The 24,517-nt window shown below is 43.2% G+C and overlaps 2 protein-coding genes across 2 annotated transcripts in view; one reads left to right on the plus strand and one right to left on the minus strand.

The window, feature by feature from the left end:
- Positions 1 to 168: 168 nt before the first annotated feature.
- Positions 169 to 20,688, plus strand: npc1 (Niemann-Pick disease, type C1). Its single transcript, XM_017495627.3, has 25 exons — positions 169 to 326; positions 5,449 to 5,577; positions 6,219 to 6,325; positions 6,503 to 6,666; positions 6,878 to 7,045; positions 7,190 to 7,439; positions 7,754 to 7,839; positions 8,477 to 8,844; positions 8,987 to 9,213; positions 9,656 to 9,756; positions 10,413 to 10,515; positions 10,838 to 11,027; positions 11,113 to 11,295; positions 11,952 to 12,066; positions 12,485 to 12,612; positions 12,877 to 13,011; positions 13,124 to 13,213; positions 13,304 to 13,494; positions 15,612 to 15,727; positions 16,198 to 16,327; positions 16,547 to 16,747; positions 18,029 to 18,260; positions 18,494 to 18,607; positions 18,756 to 18,918; positions 20,099 to 20,688. Exons 1-25 carry the CDS (start codon positions 255 to 257, stop codon positions 20,179 to 20,181), a joined length of 3,846 nt encoding a protein of 1,281 aa, XP_017351116.1. The 5' UTR covers positions 169 to 254; the 3' UTR covers positions 20,182 to 20,688.
- Positions 16,237 to 24,517, minus strand: part of cables1 (Cdk5 and Abl enzyme substrate 1) — a 36,089-nt gene continuing 27,808 nt past the window's right edge. The window contains exon 11 of the mRNA XM_017495628.3: positions 16,237 to 16,817. The gene's annotated coding sequence lies outside the window, so the exon portion shown is untranslated. The remainder of the gene's footprint in view (positions 16,818 to 24,517) is intronic.

Here is a 24,517-nt window from a genome sequence, read left to right on the forward strand (position 1 = left end):
TATAAATATATACATTTAAATAAGTAATAATAATTAAAAAAAAACATTCCACATTGACCTATTGACCCACGTCATAATGAACTGATTAAATAAACCCTGTTAATCGGCTCGGTCCTCGGTGCGCATGCGCGTGTTTATCGCGCTGCTCGTGCGCATGCGCAGTACGACCGCTTGCGTAATTACAGCCGATAAACAGAGCGTCAGCCTCAGTCCTTCTCTGAGCCGCTTGGTGTAGCGCAGGAGGGGCAGACAGAATGGCTCTTTCGAGAACAAGCTACGTTCTGTGGCTGTTAGGAGTTCTAGTTTTCCTCTCGGAGACGCGACAGGTGAGTTTTATATCTCGGGTAGGTTTTATTTCGCTGCTGGAGATGAGAAGTCAGCCGGGCTCGGTTGCTAAAACTTGTTTGTAGTTTGGCTGGGACAGCTCGCTTCACCGGCTTCACCGGCTTTACTGGCTTTACTAGCTGTTTATGTGAAATATTAGTATAAACTTATTATTTCTGAGGTTTGTTTATGTATAGACGATATAAATTAGCTACACGTTCTAACGGAAATCCTCCGGGACGCTGAAGTACCCAGTATTAGCTAAAGCGTTAGCTTCTTTTTGGGGTATGGATTTGTATTAAAGGTGCAATACACGTTTTTGTTTGCATTTACTTATTTTAATTATCATTACTTCTCACTTGTATAAATAACCTGGAAGATGTTTAGAAGATAATGGAAATAGTTCAAGGCATGACCTCAGCACAAATGCGTTAAGTAGCTGAGGAAACCCCTTTTGGAAAACTTTGGGAGACTTCCGGCCCGGAAAGCTTGTTTGCGTTTGGATGGGCCTAACGTTAACCACTATAGAGAAACTCTACAAGCCAGTGTAGATCGATCCTAGGGGCAGGGATTTGTGGACATTGGTTCAAATGTTCAATCCATCTACTTTACTGTTAGACCTAATCTTGATTAAAACAAACATTTAATCCAATGCATGCACCTTTTTAGTGCAAGTGAGGTTTGTTTTTGGTTAAGTAGTACACTTGCTGTGACAAATTAAAAACAAATATCTACATACAGGTGCATTGTTTTGTTTTTAGTCTGCCTTTGTAGACTTTTTGTTTTATTAAGCTATTTTCTATCTGGTCCACATGGCTATAACCATCATTGGTGCATCCTTTGGCAAGACAAACACTCGCTTTCCATCCGCATTGTGAACTCATTAACTAAAGATGTGGATTTTTTTTTTATTTCTATTTTCTTTTTCAGTCCTCTTCCTCCTTCTTTCCGAACAAGAACTCTACTTACTACACAAATTAGTCACCAAATTAGTCAGCACTGGGCGGAGCACCTTCCACTGGCATCCTCGTTGAATTCGGCTCGGTGTTTCATCAGTCGCTGACTCGTCTCGTCAGCTGATCACACTGACTGAGCGTTTTGTTCTTATTTAGACTTATTGTGCGTTTGTGCTCTCGAGCAAATTGTGCACCAGGGGGAAAAAAACCCAGCTGTTCTCTGAGACACGTGATCTCGGTATGAACTGCGGACAGGGATCGTATGATTGACTGATCACACGAGTCTGGACCTTTCTCCTGAAGGTGTTATTTGTAACGAACGTCTCGTCACGTTAGCCGCTAGTATTCCGAGACGGACGTTTTAATCCGTTTATCCGGCGTGTCTGCTGTACAATCTTCTATTCAAGTTGTTACTATAGCGACGATAACGAAGTGCACTGTTCTCGCATGACCGTCTGGCCTGGAGCATGCTATTCCGATCATGACGCGGAGAAAGCTTGCAAACAGTTACGTTTAATTTAATTACTGAACGACAAACGACTATTCTTAAATAGTTTAGAGTGCGAGTTAATGTTGTGGAACCTCTGAGAGACAAGTTAGTTCCTGTTCTCACTATAGTCATTTCCTCACTAGTTTGTGTGTGTGTCTCTAAAAACACACAGCCTGTCATTTTGCAGAGAACCTGGTCAGCTCAAACTCCTTCACCCTGAAGTGTGCAACCAAGACTCCTTCTGTAAATGTTTAATAAATGTCTCCTAACTTAAAAAAAGTCACTACATCAACAACTATACTGTAGGTTTTGTTTGTGTGTGTATATATATTTTTAAAGCAGTGTATAGATCATGTTGAGTCTACATCAAGGGGTGGGGATAGAGTATTGGACAGCATGTGAAAAGTCAGTTCTCGAAGTTGACATGTTTGAAGCAGGAAAAATGGGCAAGCGTAAGAATCCGAGCGACTTTGACCATGGCGAAATTGTGACGTCTGGAAGACTGAGACGTCGGAGCATCTCTAAAACTGCAGGTTTTGTGGGACGTCCCTGTTATGCAGTGGTTAGTACCTGCCAAAAGTGGTCTAAGGAGGAACAACCGGTGAACTGGCAACATGGGTGCCCAAGGCTCGTTGATGCGCATGGGGACAGAAGGCTAGCACGTCTGGTCCGATCCCACAGTAGAGCTACTGTAGCACAAATTGTGACCGATATGGCACCTCAAATCATCTCGGACTGTGGAAACTTCACACGGGACTTCAAGCAACTTGGATTCTGTCTCTCTCCACTCTTCCTCCAGACTCTAGAACCTTGATTTCCAAATGAAATGCGACATTGACTTTCATCTTCCCTGTGATTGTGGTTGTGTGCTGAACCAGACTGAGGGATTAAAGCCTCAGGAAACTGTTGCAGGTGTTTGGAGTTAATCGGCTGATTAGAGTCTTCTCAGGTCGACATCTCAGTATTATAAATTCTTTATTCGAATATTTTGAGATGCTGTGTTTATTTTATTTTATTTTTTTTGACTTCCATGAGCTGTAAGTTGTAATCATCCAGATTAAAACAAAAAAAAGGCTTGAAATATTTCACTTTGTGTAATGAATCTAGAGAGGGAGTGGGGAGAGAAATCTTTTCCATGATATATATTTATTTATATGTATATAATATAAAATAATGACTGCATTTTGCTCTCTTGCGATTTAGTCAGTCTTGTGATTTGTTTTTTTTTTTTTTTTTTTTTTAAATGAATGAAGTAATCTCAGACTTTAGCAGGACTCATCCTGAAACCGTGCACATTTGGGCAACATCCTCTTGATGGCAAATTCTTGACAGTGCTTGTGACTGGGGTGAAGTTCACACGGCTTTTTAAATAATAATAATAAAAAAAAAGTGGTCGACCCAGCTGGCTTCAATGACTGCCAACGCAGTTTGTGTAAACGTCTGGTCACATGTCAAGGCTGAGAACATGCAGAACTCTGCAGATTCAAAACCTCTTCTCTAGCTGAGTCAGCCCCTGGCCGAGAGCTCCAGGAGCGTCACTTCTCCTAACGTATTCCGTCTAGGCTTTTCATTAAAAGCCCGTCGTGTTAAAAGGAAATCGGCTCGAGGCATGTTGGCTTCACAGTGCTGATCGTTCGAACACGTTATGTCGTCAGCACATTTTGTAGAAAGCTAAACAGGATGAAGTGAAACAAAGGGGCACGCTCGGGCTTTCCCTGCGTGTCGGGCAGGAAGCCGCAGGACTGGTGAAACCACCCGGGAACGCAGCCTGGTCAGGTTTCAGTACGACGCCAGCGTAGGGATGGCAGCATGACGATACTATATCATCTCCTGATAAATTATGTCACGATGCACTGTTCTGTACTTGTATTTTTATTTTATGTATTTGTTTAGGGGGGGAAAAAAAAAGCACCACTTCAGTTATGCTGGAATCTCCTCGAGAATCTCTCTGCATGTCCTCGAGTCAAATCACTCGACGCTAAAGGAGGAAACGCATGTCGGTCATCACATGTTCATGAGTTAGGATTATCAGGCCAGCTTTCTCTTTCAAAACGAGCATCATGTGGACAAATGAGTCAAATGCAGTGTGTGTGGAACAGTGTATGGTTTTTCTCTGTATGATCCGTTGACCTTTCCAGCTTCAGAACACCTATGGTAAAGTCCTTTGTCTTCACAGCGTTGCGGTTAATATTGCCTGGTTATTACGGGTTTGTAACGGTAACGTAACGGTCCTTCGTTTAGTGGGTCTTCCTGATCTGAACTTGTTGGTGGGGGTTTTAAGAGTATACACGTAGGCCTACGCTGTAGAGCGAAGGACGTGCTGCAGTAGCCGTGTTCTTGAATCAGTGCGTCAGGAATTTCCTGACTATTAATGCGTGATCACTCCGTATCGTGATACTCCCACCACCGTGCTTCACTGTGGCTATGATGTACTTTAGATCGACGCACAACCCTTCTTTCTCCAAACATGACAAGCTGACTTACTGCTGAAGCGTCTTCTTTTCACTCCGTCTGACCGGAGTTTATCCCAGAACAGTTTAGATCTTTTTCTTTCCCCTCCATCTTTTGTCTCTGAAGTTCTTCAGGAAGCTCCTTCACCATGATTGCATGACCTCTCCCCAAACAATGGGCAATGTCTTGTATAATGACACCAGGTGCAATTTGCCTGAGGAAATCTTTCTTACATGTACATGAGATGTTTGTATGCAGTGGAATTTAAAAAAAAAATTTTTTATTAAAAACAAAAGCGTCCGAATATTTATTTCCTCTTTATCGTAATTTCCCGAAGCTCGAGTTCTGGTCTTAAAGGTTATCTTCCGCAATCTCTTTCTGGGGCTTTTACTTTTAAGTGCGTCATGTGTACCTGGTTTGGGGGGGGTTTACCTCGTGACAGTGTTTTTCATGTAGCGCGCGTGAGATTCCCGACGAGGAGCACAATACATGTTTATACATGTCTCGAATTTTACAAACATCATCAAACTTTAATTATACTCGACCGTATAAGTACTCTAGTCAAAGTAAGAATTTAAAGGTGGAACTGAAAACAAAACCCACACACTTCTAGCTGGCATATAGTACAGCCGCTGTAGACACACACACGCACCGTCTGCATGATGCTTTTGCAGGAGTGCTGCCGGTTCAGCGTCCGCAGCGTTACGGTGCGTGTCAATACATCGTCTAAACTACGGATGGCCGATATGACGGACGTATCACGATAGTGTTGCATTTGCAGAAAGAAATGAAATGACGAAGACCAAGAAAGCTGAGGTTAATAATATTTAACTCCTTGAAAAGGAGAGGAAAAAATCATTTCTGAGCAACTTAAATGCGCACGTGTCTTTACCGTCTTAAAGACGAATGGATTTGTACTGCTTGGAGTTTGTAATTGTTTGAAAATCCTGTAACGCGATACCCGCAACGTCTCCCTCAAAAGTGTGTCGTGTTCATGACGATATTATCCTCATATCGTCCACCACGATACTTCTTTTGAGGAAAATGTCAGGGGCTTTTTTTTTTTTTTTTTTTTTTTTTTTTTTTTTTTTTTTTTTTTTTTCCCTTTTCTTCCTACCTTACATTTACAAAAAAAATAAACCTTCCCAGATTTGATTGGCGTTTGTCGTTTTTCTAAAACTGAATTCTTGTTTTAGCATCTCTCTCTCTCTCTCTCTCTCTCTCTAGGCTGAGGCTCAGCATTGTATCTGGTACGGGGAATGCGGCACCTCTGCTCATGTCCCAGATAAGAAGTACAACTGTAACTACACAGGACCTCCTAAACCCCTGCCTAAAGATGGACAAGGCCTCTTACTGGTATTTAACTGTTCTTTTATTTTTTCATTATTCAGGCCTTTTGACTAGCAGCTGCAGGAAAAATGAGAAAATGGCAGCCATGTGGATGTTGGACAACTGGTTTGTAGATGGGTTTATATCCTGAACATGTATCTTATTTACTGTACTTAAAAATCCACCATCAAACCGAGTTTTCGTGTTCGCCACGGGCGTTAGCAGCACTTTCCTACCACTCGACTAGTAATGTTAAACCTATTGGGCTCTTCTGTTTGGTATAATGTGCAGTAGCTGTTTTATTAAATAGCGACTTTTTACCTCGGTGTTTATCTTTTTCTTTTACTTGGTGCAAATCTGGAAGAGAAATTGCATAGCTGTATATCCATTAGGTGGTGGTGTGATTTTTCTTGTTGGCAATCTTGACACCCCTAAAATTAGCTTGGGTGGCTAAGTATGCATGGGGCTTCTGTCTTGTACTGTTCTGCCATGAGGAACAAACTAAGCTGTTACTTTCAGTCTTTCTGTATGTGATCGGTGACTGAATGGCGTGATTTGCTCCTGGTATTCAGTGGTTTATGATTCAGTAGCATTTTTCCGTGGGGTTTATTATACTTTTTTTCTTGCTGAGCAAGTTGTTTTTGCTGACTTTATGCTCTCGTGTGCAGGAACTTTGCCCAGGTTTGGTCTACGGTGACCAGAGCGTCTGCTGCGACACCCAGCAACTGAAGACGCTGAAAGACAACATCCAGATACCTTTACAATACCTGTCCAGGTTTGGATACGTTCTTCCACGTTTAAACGAACCGAGCGTAATTGATCTACGTCCATGTGTGATGACCCTTTGTTGGCGTGAACGACTTTACGATGCTCTCATGACCCGTTTGAGCTCTGGCCTACGTGCCGACGGCCAGCCGAACACTAAAGTGAAGCTGTTTTTCATGCACCTCAGGTGTCCGGCATGCTTCTTCAACTTCATGACGCTGTTCTGCGAGCTGACCTGCAGCCCCCGGCAGAGCGTGTTCCTCAACGCCACCCAGTTCTCGGACGACCCCGGCGACAACCACACCAACGTCATCGAGCTCTCGTACTACATCAGCCAGGACTTTGCTAACGGTGAGTAAGTCGGAGGGTTTGATCTGAAACGTGCCAAGAGCGGCTAGTGGTTCTCGCATTCTTTAGTGCTCGTCAGTTAATGTAAACACAACCATTGGGTTTTAGGAAATCTGCCACTTGGACAAGCTAGTTCCTGTTCTCACCTACATTTTAGCTGTGGTAAAGTCATTTCCTCATTAGTGTGTCTCTCTCTCGTTCTCTTTTCTCTCAGCTATGTACAATGCGTGCAAGGACGTAGAGGCACCGTCCAGCAACGTGAAGGCTCTCAGTTTGCTATGTGGCCGAGATGCCAGTGCCTGCACCCCTAACAACTGGATCCAGTATATGTTCGACATCAAAAACGGCCAGGTTCCCTTTCCCATCGATCCCATGTTCTCAGGTACACCCATAACGCCGTTTAATGAAACTAGCGATTTGATCTCGAATAAATATTCCAAGTCTGCTTGATTTGCTTGTACGACGAATCGGGTTCGGATATCCTTTTGGAAAGTCGCGTAAAGTTCCGTTTGTCGCTCGTCCCCAGGTAATCCGCCCTCTGGAATGACCTTCATGAAGAACCAGACGTTCGGCTGCACCGAGTCGCTGGACGACGGCTCGGCGCCGTGCTCGTGTCAGGACTGCAGCGCTGCATGCGGGCCCTCGCCCGTCCCGCCACCCGTCCCTCCTCCGTGGACCATTTTGGGCTACGATGCCATGTACTTCATCATGTGGCTCTCATACGTGGCCTTTCTTTTAGTCTTCGGCGGCGCGCTGGTTTTAGCGTGGTGCTTCAGGTGAGAACAAGCGCGTCTGGATCACCGCGAGTCGTAACTGATTGATTAACGTGAACGGACGCGATCCGATCTCAAATTTCATTCTCGGTTTAATACCGTGTTGAACAAATGCATACGGCTTCACCATTAACGTCAGAAAAGCGCTTCCTTGTAGGACGGTGTCTTAACAAGTGACGGGCGCCAAATCAGGCCAAGTATCCGGGGGGTGTATGTCTCTGTCCGGCTTCTTACGAAAAAGCTGATTAGTTTGCGCTTCTGGAAACGGATGTTTGTAAAGTCAGGCTGATCCTTTCGTTCCTTTCCCTCCTTTTAAGAAAAAGGAGCATCGCGTCGGAGTACGGCCCCATCCAAGACAGCAACGAGCCTCTTTCGCTGAACCAGGACTCCGCTCGATCATCCAGTAAGTACCAACAAGTGTCACTTAGCAGGTTTCCCAGAGATAACGCGTTCATGTTTCATAATGTTAAGTGATCCTTCAGAATTCTTGTATTTGATTGCTCAGAAAGTTAGAACAGCAGCTCTGACAGTAATTCAGCTGCACAGCAAGTCACAGGTTTATATTAAGGTGCTTGTTTTCATGCTTCAGTTTCTATAGTAACAGCTATTTCACAGGAGGTGTGTCTCAGTCAGCTCCTTGGGTCGAGAATCGGTATCTCGCATACACGAGTTCAGGTGTTGGCAATAATAAACAAACTCAAACATTTCGTTCCCTAATCGTGGATATGTGAAGTTCTCAGTAACAAGTTTCTAACGGCGACCAGTCAGTACATTCACCGCAGGACTAGATAGACGGGTTTATTTTATAAATGGTCTTAACGTCAAGACTTGGAGGTTTGTGAGGGAGCGCCAGTTTATAACTGCTATAACAAACGATCACCTGAGCGAACTTGTTTTGCAGACATTCCACATCTCGTGTAACTATAAACATAAGATAAAAATGACCTGTTTTAGTAATAAACATAAAAAAAAAAAACTCCGGGCCATGAGAAATCTAATGAAACTGTCGTAGCAATCAGCACTCCTCCATTTTATCGCAGGCCACGTGACGTGTTGCGAGTCTCTCGGTGAGCGCTTTGAGAATTTCCTCCGTCGAGTCTTCAGCTGCTGGGGCTCGTTCTGTGTGCGCTGTCCCCTGCTGGTGATCTTACTGAGCGTCGTGCTGGTGGTGGTCTGCTGCATGGGTTTGAGGTACATGCGCATCACGACCGACCCGGTGGAGCTCTGGTCGGCCCCTCACAGCCGCGCCAGGCTTGAGAAGCAGTACTTCGACGAGCACTTCGGCCCGTTCTTCCGCACCGAGCAGCTCATCATCACCACACCGTGGACCAACTGGTTCCAGTTCGAGTCCACCACCGGGGACGATATCCCCTTTGCACCCATCCTGAACATAACCCTTCTACATCAGGTGAGGAACCAATGCTGGCTGACTGAATAGAATTTATCGTGTGTGTGTGTTGCATGGCTTATCCAAACACCCTGCCCCCTAGTTTGCTGTTGAGTAAGACATACCTGTCCTTAACGTTTGATCTTCTCTTCCTCCCACCAAGATTCTAGATCTCCAGACTGCCATTGAGCAACTGGAGGCGGACTTTAATGGAGAGAAGGTTACCCTAAAGGACATCTGTGTATCTCCTCTGGCTCCCTACAACAACAACTGCACCATTCTGAGCATCCTCAATTACTTCCAGAACAGCCACGAAGTTTTGGACCACATTTTACGTGACGAGTTTTACGTGTACTTTGATTATCACACGCACTTCATGTACTGCGTAAGGTATGCGATTATTATTATTTTTTTATATAAACGTTTTCAGGTGCTTCTTATTAACGGCTTGAAAGAAACTGAACAATAAGTCAATAAATATTGATTTGGGACAAAGATAATGGCACCCTATTAAAAGGGCAGTGTGTGTGGTAGCTGATGCGCTGCAGTGGCTGAGCTGCATTACTGGAAGATTCGTCAGCACGCATGAGTACAGCAAAGCTGAGGAGCACAGAAATAATTGATGCCATACTTTTGTCACTTCTGGCTGGCTTTTATTAACATGTACATTAATCAAGTAAAAAGCATTCCCAAAACTTCCGACAGTCTGAAAGGAATTTAGTTTGTAACACAGCTTTATTAGTAATTGAGACCGAGGCCCAGTGTGATACGATATTTCTGCTGTTTCTATTTTTCCCTTGCTTAATTTCTTCAACGTGTACGCTTGCTCTAGTTCCCCGGTAGCCCTGGATGACACGGGGCATTTTCACGACCCATGCATGGGCACCTTTGGCGGTCCCGTCTTCCCCTGGCTGGTCCTCGGAGGCTACGAAGGTCAGGAACCGTGTATGGTTTTGTTTCAATTTAGACTTGTATATTGTGAAATTGGTCTTGAGGCAAGGGCACTGTTGGTCAAATGTTTAGAGACACTTATTTTTTATTTATTTTTTTATTATTATTTTTTTTAAAAATCAGAGTCTTGGAATAAAGTCATTTTAAAAAATCCAAAATACATAGAGTATTTCAGCATCTTCAAAGTTGACGCTCTTTTCGCCTAGAATTTCCAGAAATGTGTTGGGGGGAGGGGTTGTTCTTTCTTTTCTCGAGCGATTTCTTGAGGAATTTCCCTGCGACGCTTTTTAAACAGTATTAAAGAAGTTCACACCGACGCCGGACACCTATCGGCTGCTTTTCGGAATATCTCGCTCATTTTAAAAAAATAAATAAATAATAAAAATTTATAAATATAATGTTGGTTTCAGTCTAATGGAAGAAACGAATGTCGGGACATTATGTTTTTGTCTACAAAACTGGTTTCAAATATTTAATCCTACACCTCCAGATCAAAAGGCTTTTAACATCGTGAGGAAACTTTTCAGTCGTGTGTCCACAAACTTCTGACGGGTCGTGCGTGTAAAATGCAGTTATCTGCCCATGTAGTCATGTCTCGTTTACTGTTGAGTAAACGCCTCTTTCGTCCGTCCTTTTAGGAACGGCGTACAACAACGCCACTGCTCTAGTGATCACCTTCCCGGTCAACAATTACCTCAACGACACGGAAAAGCTGGGCAGAGCTCTCGCTTGGGAGAAAGAGTGAGCATTTTGACCGTACAGTCTGTGTACAGTGCATTGTTTGTGGTTCATAACCATGTTTTCGGTTTCAAATAAAACATTACAAGTGCCTATAGTCTCCTTTATTTTTCACACTTGTACAAGTAAACTGGAAGATATTTAGAACATGATAAAATGTGTATGATTTTTTTTTTTTTTTAATTCAAGTGGCTGAGAAAACCCACTTCTAGTCCGTGAGCAGTTGAGGATTTAAAGCTCTCGTCAGTTCGTACCAGAATATAAACCACGGGCCTACCACAGTCCTCAATTTAACCTGCATGTTCCCCTTTTCTGTTTCTCTCAGGTTCGTCGGCTTTTTGAAGAACTACAGCAACCCCGACCTCATCGTCTCCTTCAACTCGGAGCGCAGCATCGAGGACGAGATCAATCGGGAGAGCAACAGCGACATCGCCACCGTACTGATCAGCTACGCCACCATGTTCGTCTACATCTCCCTGGCTCTGGGACACATCAGGAGCTTCCGTAGCCTGCTGGTGAGCCCGTTAGCACTGGCTGCGTGTCGACGTCTGGTCGCTACGTTTGTCCTGCGGATAAATGGTCTCCCGTGCGGTTTTTCAGGTGGACTCGAAGATCTCTCTGGGTATAGCGGGCATCCTGATCGTATTAAGCTCCGTCGCGTGCTCTCTGGGCGTCTTCAGCTACGCCGGCGTTCCCCTCACCCTCATCGTCATCGAGGTCATCCCCTTCCTCGTGCTGGCCGTCGGCGTGGACAACATCTTCATCATCGTCCAGACCTTCCAGGTCGGTGGGCTGTCTAGACGTGTAGCCGTGTGCTCGGGTAGCTTCCCGGTCGCTGTTTAACCAGAACGATAACTCTGGATTATATTTCTCTTTTCCGAAAGGGGGAAAAGTCGCATGCTTTTGCACCTGTACTTGTTTTAGAGAAGTGCAGGTATAGATGTCAGTCGCACGAGGTTTCTCTTCCGCTTTTTGTTCGTAAACCCGAAAATACACCCAGTACTGTATCGTGTTTAATGTGGTTATTTTGGAGGTAAGGGAAGTCGTTTCTCAACCACCGCAAGCCTGAAATCCTACTAAAATTCAGTTTCTTTCACTAGTGAACTAATTTATTTTGCGACGCCTAATCTGCGAGTTTTTCATTAGCTCAGTGATGGTGACGCAAACATGGAGGGTTCTGCAGCTTGTCACTGTAGTTGTGTCGTGTGTACAGTATGATGTTTTGGAGTAGTTCTCATTGCGTGGCTTTTTTTTTTTTTTTTTTTTTTTTGTATCGTACAGATGCCTCGTGTCTCGTAAAAACTTGTTCTTGTTACACCAGTATATGAATCATGGGAGTAAATGCAGTTTAACCGCGAGATATTTTTGGCGTATTAACCTCAGCAGTGAGAGTGTGGTAACGGCGGTCGTTTACCTCACTGTTCTGTCTGTCTAAACAGAGAGACGAGCGGATGGAGCACGAGGAGCTGCATCAGCAGATCGGCCGTATCCTGGGAGACGTCGCTCCCAGCATGTTCCTGTCCTCCCTCTCCGAGACCGTCGCATTCTTCTTAGGTGAGCTCCATGTTTTAGAGCCCGGCTTGCGGCGAAGCGTCTGCGGGGTTTTCTGAGTCCGTAGGATGTTCTACATAGCACGACTGGCTTTTGAAAAGCGTTCGAAGTGACGAAGCGGGTCCTTTTACACTCTCTCAGTTCTTCCTGCGTGTTAATTCCTTATTTTGTAGACAATAAAGCGGTGTATAGGGTAGTGATGTACTTCCTAGTCAGGATTATGCTGATGAAGTACAGCTCACTAGATAAAATGGAGAATCTGATCACATGCAGGTGCTGGTTCACGCCGGAGCCGATCTCCGTGCGTGCATTTTTTTTTTTTTTTTTTTTTTTTTTTTTTTTTTTTTTTTTTTTTTTTTTTTACGGATACGTGTGCGGGGCTGTACCTCGTTACCCGACTTGTGTTTCTGTTTCTGCGCAGGAGCTCTGTCCCACATGCCAGCCGTGAGGACGTTCTCGCTCTTTGCCGGCTTGGCTGTCTTTATCGACTTCCTGTTGCAGATCAGCTGCTTTGTGTCCCTGCTTGGTCTGGACATCAAGAGGCAAGAGGTGAGGGTCTCGGTGATGCAAGCTAGAAATGCAAACACCTAGCGCAGATGTTATAAAGCCAGTAGTGCCGATGTCTGCCGTCTCTGGGACTTTAATCAGTGTTCGACTCTGCAAACCAGTCTTTTTGTTTAGTTTTTATTGCTGTTTTTGTGTCCTTGTGATTTTCTATTTCCCAAATGGTAAAGCAGTATTGATTGAGAGAGGGGCTCTATACATTCAGCTTAATTTTTATAAGTAATTATAATAATTTTTATTACCTTTCAGAGGAATCGGCTAGACATCCTGTGCTGCATTAAGCTGCCTGACAGCCAGGAAGAGAAAACCGACGGGATCCTTTACCGCTTCTTTAAAAAAGTCTATGCTCCCTTTATTCTGAAGGAGTGGATGCGCCCTCTGGTGGTAAGTCTAACGTGGTGTCAATCAACCCCATCCCAGAAAAGCATTTTGTATTACGTCATTGTGAATTAAAGTGTGTGTGTGTGTGTGTGTGTGTGTGTGTGTTCTCTTCAAGGTCGCGGTGTTTGTGGGAATGCTCTCGTTCAGCATAGCGGTCACCGACAAAGTAGACATAGGACTCGACCAACAGCTGTCCATGCCTGACGTGAGTCTTAACATTTCCTGTCACGCTTAACTCCTTCTCGTCCACGCGTCTGAGTGAGCGCACGCTCTGCTTTGCCGACTTGTCACGCAGGACTCGTTCGTGCTGCACTACTTCGGGAACCTGACCGAATACCTGCACACGGGCCCTCCCGTCTACTTCGTGGTGAAGGAAGGTCACGATTACCGCACCTCGGAGGGGCAGAACCAAGTGTGTGGCGGCGTGGGCTGCAACAATGACTCGCTCGTCCAGCAGGTCTACACGGCATCGCTCATGAGCGACTAGTAAGTGACCCTGACTCATCGATGCCGGTCATAACGAGCAACACATGACATCTACAATCATTCTCCCCAACACCCCCCGCCCACAAGTAATGGATCAGCCATTAGCTTCGCACTGAATGTAGTGTTTAGCATCTGGCATGACTAAATTTTCTCTCTCTCTCTCTCTCATACTTCCTTTTTAACAAGTATTTCAGTCCACACCAGGTGCATCAGTGGTATGAGTAAGGCTCACGAGTAAGTTTTTGCACACTATGAAGCTTAAAATCATCATTTAGTCCGGATTGCTGTGCAAATAAAGGCTGCGTGATGACGTGTTTATACGGTAGTGACGCAACCCGAAAAGAGAAGCGTACATGTTTCATTTCCTCACCGTCCCGTGTCATATTTTTCTCAAGCGGTGGTGTTGTAATTACAGCCGGTCGTCTTCGGCTGCACCCATCCCTGGCGGTTTTCATTGACTCGTCTGTCCAGTTTGGTGTTCAGATTTCTTCATAAAAATGGAGCGAGCAGTCATGTAGAACCTATTATTTATATACGAGTGGACAATTTATTTTTTTTCCACAATGGGAGTCACTATCTTGTGAAAATCGAGCCTGCGCAGTAGAAACCTCAGACCCAGAGCATGCACAGTACCTACAGGAATATGTCAAATGCTAAATTGGTGGCATATCATCAGCAAGTTTATTTATTTATTTTTATTTAAGCATTGTCAGGAAACCGTTTTAGAGCTTGGAGTCTGACTGAACTACCATTTGCTAGCTAGCTGACACGATCCATCATTTTAATCATGGGAATGTAAGCGGTAGAATTTAACGGAAGGGTTTATAGCAGAACAAGACATGGTTTTGCTATGGAACGATCAGCAAAGCGTGTGAATGTTCACGAGGCTCGACGGTCACTTCTAATCCAAAAACTACCGATCACCTCATTAACCAGGCCCTTTTAATTCTCCTCAAATAACTCCTTTAAAATGCATTTGTCATATGAAGTGTTGAGGGGAATTGGTCATTTTCCTGAGTCATTTGTGCAAATGTAAGTTCGAGTCTTCACATCAAGTGGAGTGTGACTGGGTGGGGTTAGAAGTTGTACCTCAGCTATCCACCAGAGGGCCTCAGATGTTTGAATTAATAATTAGGTTTCCTTTTTTTTTTTTTTTTTTTTTTTTTTTTTTTTTTTTTTAAAAAATACGTTTTATACAAGGTTATGAAGCAGATTACGTACAAATATTACTAAGCCTCACACTATCGTTTAAGGAAATCAGAACTGACCTTTTGTTCTGTGTTGGCGTGCGTGTGCTTGGTCAGATTGTGCAATTCGTTCTAATCGCTGAATTTTCCACTAAAGTGCAGCGAATTGACTTTCTGAAGGTCACGGTTTAAAAAAAAAAATTTACATTTTCTGTTGAACAGCGTCTTTAAGGCAAATGCATGACCCGTAGTGTGCATTTCCCCTGTCAAAAGTTTTGGGACACTCGACTGGATTGTTTTGATCTGAAGGTGTAGGATTTAAATGTTTGAAATCGGTGTTGTAGATCAAAAATAATTATGCCGCATTCATTTCTTTCATTACACTGAAATTAGCGTTTTATTTACAAAAGTGTGTGGGGCTTTTTTTTTTTTTTTTTTTTTAAATGACTTATCGGCCGCTTTTTGGAAATATTTCGCTCAGAGTCCAGCGTAGGTGCTGCGTCCTCCTCCTTTTAATACTGTTTAAAAAGCATCTCAGGGAAATCGTTCGAGAAAACACCAAGAATACATTTCTGGAAATTCTAGGCGAAAACAGCGTCGACTTTGAAGACGCGAAAATATTTAATTATTTTAATTTCTTTTGGATTTTTTTTTAAACACAATTCCCATAGTTCTATTTGTGTTACTGCAGAGTTTTGATAACTTTATCCCCCCCCCCCCACATTATAGAATAACTAAGGAGTGTGTAAACTTTTGAGCGGTAGTATAGTTGTACCGCGTACTGAAGTAAACCTCGATGTTCTCTCGGCTGATGCACTACAGTTGGGGTGAAGTTAAATGTAGCAGACGTTTCGGTCCGTCATGGCCGGTATATTGATGATGACGCCAATTTGTCTGGGGGATGAAGTTAACGTTAACCCTGTTTTACAGCTCCAAGATCAGCACGACCCCGTCCTCGTGGTTGGACGACTACTTTGACTGGGTGAAGCCCCAGTCGTCCTGCTGCCGATACTACAACTCTACTGGAGCCTTTTGCAACGCCTCAGGTAAACGATTAGCCACAGAGTCAACATGCCTCCGGGACGTAGCTGCCAGAAGTCATGGTGAAAAGCCGAACCCGTGGGGTTATTGGATTCTTTGCTGTGTTTAGGGTTTGGGTGCTTCGCTATAATGTGTTTTTATGGGACGTTGCTCTTAATTTCATCTCCTCAAACATAAATCTTGCCCTCTCTTTATTAACGTGGCCCCTGGACTAAATATGGAGAACGAATCAACTGCCTTTTATTTACCGGTATTTAGCATGTTCCCTCCTGAATCCTTTTTCCTCTTTTTTTATAGTAGCATATCAGATCTCTGACTCTCTCTATCTCTCTCTCTCTCTCTCTCTCTCTCTCCTGATTGGCTGCCTGCTTTTGTCCGTCTTTGTGTAGCCTGACTTCTTTCATGCCTAAATTTGGGCGTTATGACGCTTAACATATAGGAGCTGTCGTGATTGTTTGCATTTTGTGTGTGGCAGTGGTGGATCCTTCCTGTGTGCACTGCAGGCCTTCGACTCCCAGTGGCAAACTGAGACCCAATGGCACTGACTTCATGAAGTTCCTGCCAATGTTCCTGTCTGATAACCCCAACATCAAGTGTGGGAAAGGGTCAGTAAGACGTCATTGATTTATTCTCTAAGCAAAGACATAAAGGAGCATCTATTACAGATGAAAGGGCCATCTGTTCTTGATGTCCAGATGACAACCTCCTGGTTATTAGCTCTGTGATCACAAGGGGAAACCTTCAAATGATTTTGGCTCATGAAATCAAATGAAGTCAGGTTTGAGTTTGAAGTGAGTATTAATATCCCTGCTGTCCTCCTGTAGAGGTCATGCTGCATACAGCACTGCTGTAGTCCTGAAGGACGACAACACCGACGTAGGCGCCACCCACTTCATGAGCTACCACACCATCCTGAAGACGTCCGCGGACAACATCGACGCCATGAAGATGGCCCGAGAGCTGGCCGAAAACATCTCGCTGTCCATGGGGCTGGAGAACAAGACGCACGGCGTCTTTCCTTACAGGTACACGCAGTCCGGACGTGACCAACCAAGTCGCAAAGACCACACGAGAGAAGTGTGTTGGTCCAGGGACCTACAGTGTGAACAATTAGTGACACAAGCTTAATCATTAAAGGTGCTATAGGCTTTATTTATTTTAATGTCCTCCTTGCACAAATAACCTGGAAGATGTTTCGAACATGATCAGTGTATGTCATGACCTCAGCACAAGTGAACTGAGCAGCTGAGACTTCTGGTCCAGAATGCTCGCTTGTGTTTGGATGGGACTCCTGTCAGTAATTTCTGTAGAAACAGGATACTGTAGGTAATTTGGGGGGGGGGGATTTGTGAACATGGGTGAAAATGGGCTCAAGGAGTGGGGAAGAAAACTCATTAAACACATCAAACCTGCCTACATACCTGCTAGAGACCTAATCTCGATTAAATAAAGGGATTAATTTTAGCTAGTGCACTTTTTTATTTATTTATTTTAAAAATATAAAACCTCCAGAATAAAAACTACAGCTCTGTAACGTAGCTAGTGTTGAACACGTTGCCATCGGTCTGCTGAGATTTTATTTAAATATATTCAACATTCAGTTATTTATTAAAATACTATAAAGTGGTGGTTTATTTAATTTTTTTTATATGTATAAATAAATTACGGATCTCTGAATCGGCTTCACATCGTGGCTTGTTGGAGCTCCGAGTTTGTCTAGAATTCACTCCGTAACTGCCGAGGATAAAAACCTTTCACACAGATTTGTGCTTTCGAAACACGTTTTCTCTGCAGAGACGCTGTTCGAAGTTCCCCGCTGACCCGTTTCTGCTGCGAGTCAAAAGGTTTTGCGCAAGACTTGACCTGATCTTTGCATATAACCTGCACAGTGTGTTAAAACGTCAGCCGTTTCCTCACCGTTTTAGTGGGAGGCCTTTTTATTTAAATAAAGTTCACGTTCTGTATTTGGTAACAGGCTTGGCAATTGGATGGGGGTGGGGCTTTTTAAAAGAAAGTTAGAAATGTGCAACTGCTAGCAAAAAACTAGCTTCAGGTACAATATGGCTGTATCACATAATATAAGGGTGGAGCAGAAGTATGCCAAAAAATTGCTGTATTTTAGTTTTATAGACGACTGGAACTGATTCAAGAAAACAAACTCAAAACGTGTCGGGATGCTGAACGTTTATAGCACACCCCTTGTATGTCTGGGTGAAGGTGTGTGTGATGTATAATAAAACCTTTTAGTGAAAACTCCCCTAACAAAATGACTTCCCTCTCCTCGTTTTTCTTCCCTGCCTCTGCAGCGTATTCTACGTGTTCTACGAGCAGTACCTCACGATCGCCCACGACACTGCGTTGAACCTCGGCGTGTCCCTGACGGCCATCTTTGTGGTCAGCACCGTGCTGCTGGGCTTTGAGCTGTGCTCGGCCGTGCTCGTCTCGCTCACCATCGCCATGATCCTGGTCAACATGTTCGGTGTCATGTGGCTGTGGGGCATCAGCCTCAACGCGGTGTCGCTCGTTAACCTGGTCATGGTGGGTTTAAAAAAAAAAAAGTTCCAAAATGTTGTCCTGGTTAAGCTTAATGTTTGTGCAATACCTCCTGATTGATCCCCCCTTTTCTCAGCTTCTAAATGAAAAGCTCAGGGGGGAAAAAATTAATTGGTCTTGGTGTTCCAATAGTTTTGGAGAGGATTGTATTATTGGCAATTAAACAGTATTTCGTATGTGCGTTTATTCTTTGTTCTCTCTGTGCGTGTTGTGTTTAGAGCTGTGGTATATCGGTGGAGTTCTGCAGCCATATCGTGAGGGCGTTCTCCATCAGCACTAAGGCCACGCGGGTGGAGCGAGCCGAAGAGGCCCTGGCACACATGGGTAGCTCTGTGAGTGCCTCTTATATGTAAACTGAATCGTTTCCTAGAAGGAATTCCTCTAGTTCATGTCATGTCGTTCCTCTTTTATCTGCTTGAACTTGATTGTCATGAGGGGAAAATGCTTTTGAAGTAGCGGTTGCGTGTCCTCTTTCCGTAGGTGTTCAGTGGCATCACGTTGACGAAATTTGGCGGGATTATCGTCCTGGCTTTCTCCAAGTCTCAGATCTTCCAGGTCTTCTACTTCCGCATGTATTTAGCCATGGTACTGCTGGGAGCGGCTCACGGTCTCATCTTCCTACCGGTGCTCCTGAGTTACGCAGGTACGACGCGTCCTGTCGGTCATCTGCGGTTTTGCACTGAACCGTAGTGACTGATGAACTCTTGAGTAATGCATAGCTTATAACCAATCGCTTTTCTAGAACACGCAACACGACTCGAGTAGTTTATAGTGGTCCTCTTGTACTATTTACAATTTATTTAATCAAGATCTTACTTTTGTCCATTATACGGTTCCCTCCAAAAGTATTGGAACGGCAAGGCCGATTTTTCTATTTTCACTATACTTTGAAAACACTTGGGTCTGGGATTCATCAAAAGATGACTGAGATGACGGATCAGAATTTCTTTTCCTGTTTTTTACATTTCCATGTGTTCAGCAACTTGGAACATGCCACGTTTTTGTTTGGACCCGGCCATTTTTGTCAAGTGATCAAAAATATTGGAACATGTGACTGTTTCTAAATCGATAGCTCTGAATGTGTACTCTCGGTTCGAGTCCCGGGGTTTTGTATGGGAAGATGGAATTTGTTAAAGGATAAACCAACATGAAGTTCAGAGAGCTGTCTATGGGCCACTTTGAAGCTGGGAAAAGAGGGGAAAAATCTCAGCCATTGGACATGGCCAATATAACAATTTAGAAATGTCCTTTATTTAAAACAAAAAAACACTGTCTACTAACAACCTGACGTGGAAGAGGTCGGCTAAGGAAAACGACAGCAGTTGACGACCTTGTCGTGTAAATATAGATAACGAAAGCTGAAATTCTGATCTATCGTCTCGTGTTAACCTTTCGATCTCGAACCCAAATGTTTTCACCGTGTAGCGAAAACGGTAGAATTTGCCTTGCTGTTCCAATACTTTCGGAAAGGGGCCGTATATACGGCCAGTGTTGTAGAACATCCACGGAGCGGTTTAGTTGCACTGTAGCAGTCGATTCCATACCAGCCTTTACTTTTTAACTCTTTTGTAGTGAAGACAAAAAAAACGCAACTCGTCGTAGAGCATAAACTCTTCTGTAAGCAAAACTTACAGCTTTATCTCGGACCGTTACAAAGCTCCGACACTGGAGACTCCTTCCGTAATTGCTAAACATTCCCTCGCTAAAACCATAGCGACGTGCACGTCGCATTGTAGCGATCGCGTTCAAATAAAAGCCTTGCGGTATAAATCTGAGCGACACGAGTATATTTTGATCTCTAACGCCCTCGTCTTCATCCGCAGGTCCGTCTGTGAATAAAGCGAAAGTCCTGGCGGCACGCGACAGGTTCTCCGGGACGGAGCGTGAATATCTGATCGCCAAGTGACGGCACCGAGGAAGCTGAAACGTCACTCCACAAGGGACTGTGGTAGAGCAGCTTCTCACACACACTAACGCGCGCGCACACACACACACCTTGACTAAGAGACCTTAACTCAGGACCCCTGCTCGGGAGAACAAAACAATAAAACAGCTCGTGTGGTTATAGGGAATTGATTTATTTATTTTTTTTCTTTCCACTTTGGTCCATCCTTGCAACGGATCTGCCGGAAGCCATGACCGAATCCGTGTTCAAGCTACATTTATAACACGGAGAAAATATTGCGTGTTTGTGTAATTCTAACAAAACGCAACTGAAAAGTGTGCCAGATCTCTCGGTTTATTTATTGTGTCTGCGTTTATGATTCGTCAGCCTAATTTCAATAAAGGGACGTCTTATTCATATTATTCTGTCAGAACTAATGAGTCATTTGGCTGAGAATTTTTTATTAGTTATAAATAACTTTGATTAAATCATGCTGCCCATTTAAATAAATAAATAAATAAAAATACAGCACCAATGGTTAATTGGTTTAATTGATGGGATTAGATATGATTCACATGGGATCCCCCCCCCCCCCCCCTTCTTATTCTGGTTACTCACCTTTTGAAGAATCGGCATTATAATACTACGTAAGAAGTTAACATACCCCGAAATGGATTCGTGGGCAGGATTCGACTCGTCGAGAACCACACGTGGTGCACTTGCACTGGACGTAGAATGACCTCGGTTCAGGATTTTCCGGTTATTCTGAAGTGCTGTCTTCTAGAACAGCATGTTCTTGTACCTCATTTCCAGGTGATCATGAAGTTTAAATGGGAGATTATAATATGTTGGTGAGGCATGTTGCACACTAGTGCACACCAGAAGACTGAAGTCTAGATCATAGTGCGTGTTTTTACACACGCCGCGACCCACTGTGGCTGTGTACATGCTTTAGTGTTGTAGGTCACGCCCTAACGGAGCCGTAAGACCGACATGGCAATCAAGAAGACGCGAGCTCTTGAAGAAATTACGGAAGAAATGTTACTGTTGAGGCACAGCGAGGGTGGGAGATTGTATTTTTAACGTAATTTAAATGAATGTTGCAATTTGAAATGTACTGAATTGTTCAAGACTGCATTTCACGGTGGATAACACTTTAATATTGTATGGTTTTTTTTTTATTATTTTTTTTTTTGCAATAAAGGAGTGCTACTACTGTGTAGTTCTTGTACCTGATTGAACACAAACACTCATGATGCAAGTGTGATGCCACTTTGTGTATACACATTTATAGACACTTTGACCAAAAGTTTGTGGACACAACCGTAACAACCTATCCTCTCTCCACCCCCCTCCCTCATTAAAATTTGCAGTTTTACTTTACAGATGCTGGCTGAGCTGTGTTTACAAAACATCTGACTTAATTTTTCCTCCTCATTTGGTTTTCTCAGCTACTTCATACACTTGTGCTGAGGTCATGGTTTAAACCAACACTTATAAGGTATTTACCACTTTCTAAATATCTTGCAAGTTATTTGTACAAGGGGGGGGCAGGGGAAAGCCCTAAATATAATCACTTAGACTAGCTGTTTATCTTGTTTCATGTGTTGTAATCGGGGAGGGGGAAACGTTAAGTCAACACTTTCCTTAATACAATAATAAAATCGGTTAAATCAGTGACTCGTGATCAGTTCGACGGTGGTTTCTCAGCATGAAAACTACTGTGCTTGCTATGCCTTGTGGGTAAACCTACATCCACACCCTTGGCAGCAAACAAAACGCCACACCTTAAACATTCACAGCTAGTGATGTTCTAGTAAGAGCACCAGTTATGCCTGAATTTAACCCCGATCTCTTTTTTTTAAAGGGGTTTCAAACCTGCCTTTAGTGACAGCCTTCTATTTTTAGCCATTTAAAGAGGTTTGCCCCATTTTTCTCACATCCTTTTTGTTTTTGGTTTCTGCTCAACCACATGGTGGTGCTCTGTAGCTATATATAAAGTATCTGCACCAGCATGCACTGAAAACACTCATTCTGTTTTTTTCTGTAGTCTCCACTGACCCATTTTTATGTAACCTACCTTTTGTAGGTCTGTCTCTTTGTTTTTTTTTTTAAATTTAGTGACCCTTTTGATAATCCTTTTTAAACAAAAATACCTGGGAAATGAAACTTGTGCTCCACCTGCTGCTTTTCTCTCTCAGAACCATAATCTGGTGTTTTTTATTTCTATCTGTTGGATATACTGTAATCTGTGTGAGAACAAGCAGCAGACTCGGGCTATAATCTATTTATTTATATTTCAGTCATACCATCTGTCAATTCATCTTTTATTAAGATCAGATATTTCTCTTCATCGGCCCTCGGTGTGAGGAACTAACTACAATCCGGTCTTCCTGTATTGGCAGAAGGGAAGATTTCAGTTCCCTTTTGTGTAAGCTTTTTTTCCTTGAAAAGCTCATGTCCTTAATGAGAGTGAGAGAGATGGGGGGGTGTACACCGTGCATACTAATGTTAATGAAGGGACTTTCTCTCGTTTTGTCTTTATCTAGCTCACAACAGGATAATCTGTCCAGGAAGTATTAAACACCACAATACTAACGACTAAATCATATAAAGGTGGTAATTAAAAATAGCGAACACTTTACAGATTCTGCGTGGCGTATGTAAACCGACCTCAACTGTAGTTTGAATCTACTAACGATCTAATCAGTGTACTGTACATGAGCAAACCGGTGAGTAAAAGGCCCTGATATTCTACCTAAAAGTGGTAAAGGATTTATTCTGTAATCCTTCTTCATTTCTGTCCTTTTTGTTTTAGATCTCTGAAATGTCACGTTAAACTCCTTAACAGGAGGAAAGGGCTTAATGAATTACTGAAGCCCTGTACGAGTCAGTTTATCCCAGCAGTAGGCGAATTAAACAAGCAATTAAAGCGGCACCAGTCCGTCGGCGTTTGCAGTGATGGATGGCGCCGCAGATGGTGCGTTCATTTGACACATCAGGAGTATGAGTGTACACCGTGATAAATAGGAAACGCTCGACGCGGTTCACGGTACGCCGGATCCTTTTCAGTAGTCACAAAGAAATGGGATTTCCACGGTGTCCAACGTAACATGCTGTACAGAGAGGCCTCGACGGGTGAAATTGGAGAAACTGGTATTATTTCTACGTTGTTTTGGAAAACTATTAAAGGCTAGAACTGCTTAAGTCGCCCGCTTTTAAAAAAAATAAATAAATAAAAATGACTCTCACCGTTTCCCAGCCTCATAATTAAACGCTTGGACAGTTTCTGCAGTCTGTAAATGTGTTTGTCATTCAGTGACGTGAAATTGTAAGCCAATACTTAGGGGGTGTAACGATCAAATTCGTATCATAAATAAAATATTTATATACATATTATTGGGGAGGAAAAAAAAAAAGGACCGACTGCTATATTAAAAAGTATTCACAATTTATTTTTAAACTGATATGTGATTGTTTTAGCTATGTGATTTGCCCCAGCTGTGTGAAGAGGCCTACCCCAAGCTGCTCCCACCTCAATTAGAGGCTACTAACTCAAATTGGGGTGTGTGGGGGTGTTGGGGTTTTATTATTATTTTTTTTTTTTTTTTTTTTTTTTTTTTTTTTTTTTTTTTTTTTTTTTTTATGAAAGAGTCAAAGTTGTATCATAGCAGATTCAGGCGTATCATAATAATCAAATATCGAATCGTATCGTGGTTGATTCAGTGGTATCAAATATCGAATCGTTGCCTTAAGAATCGTATCGTAGTTGATTCAGTGGTATCAAATATCGAATCGTTGCCTTAAGAATCGTATCGTAGTTGATTCAGTGGTATCAAATATCGAATCGTTGCCTTAAGAATCGTATCGTAGTTGATTCAGTGGTATCAAATATCGAATCGTTGCTTTCGGAATCGAAATCATCCCTCTTTAGCTAGCTACTTTCTAGATCGAGTAGCTTCTGCTGTGAACCATTTCCTAGTACACTGTTAATCAGTGTCATCTTTCAGACCTGCCGAGCAAACCACCTACCGTCTAATAAGTCCGATAACCATGAAAACCCTTCTGGGGCGAGCCGTTGTAGGGAAATTTTAGCACATGTACTGCAACCAACCCGTCGGTATCTAATCCTTTTGTTATAACGGCACGTCCTGACGTGTTTTATTCCTCTTACAACACAGCGGTTTGCCAAGACGAGCAAATTTTATTTCTTAGGATCATTTGAATAAATTCTACCTTGTATTTTGTACTTAATTTTTCTTAAAAATCTGTTTGTAGTTCCATTTAGTGTTGTGGAATGTCTGCGAAACATGTTCACTTGCGTCATAGCAGCTCTAGACATTCAGGTCCTCATTAG

Source organism: Ictalurus punctatus, chromosome 20 (assembly GCF_001660625.3).
Source record: "Ictalurus punctatus breed USDA103 chromosome 20, Coco_2.0, whole genome shotgun sequence".
Taxonomy (NCBI): Eukaryota; Metazoa; Chordata; class Actinopteri; order Siluriformes; family Ictaluridae; genus Ictalurus; species Ictalurus punctatus.

Bases quoted from the DNA above. Each gene is read 5' to 3' on its own strand.
- npc1 (XM_017495627.3), top strand. From the start codon at position 255: ATGGCTCTTTCGAGAACAAGCTACGTTCTGTGGCTGTTAGGAGTTCTA. The intron at 12,613-12,876 runs GTGAGGGTCTCG...ATTACCTTTCAG, and splicing joins TGGACATCAAGAGGCAAGAG to AGGAATCGGCTAGACATCCT. The intron at 13,495-15,611 runs GTAAGTGACCCT...CCTGTTTTACAG, and splicing joins GCATCGCTCATGAGCGACTA to CTCCAAGATCAGCACGACCC.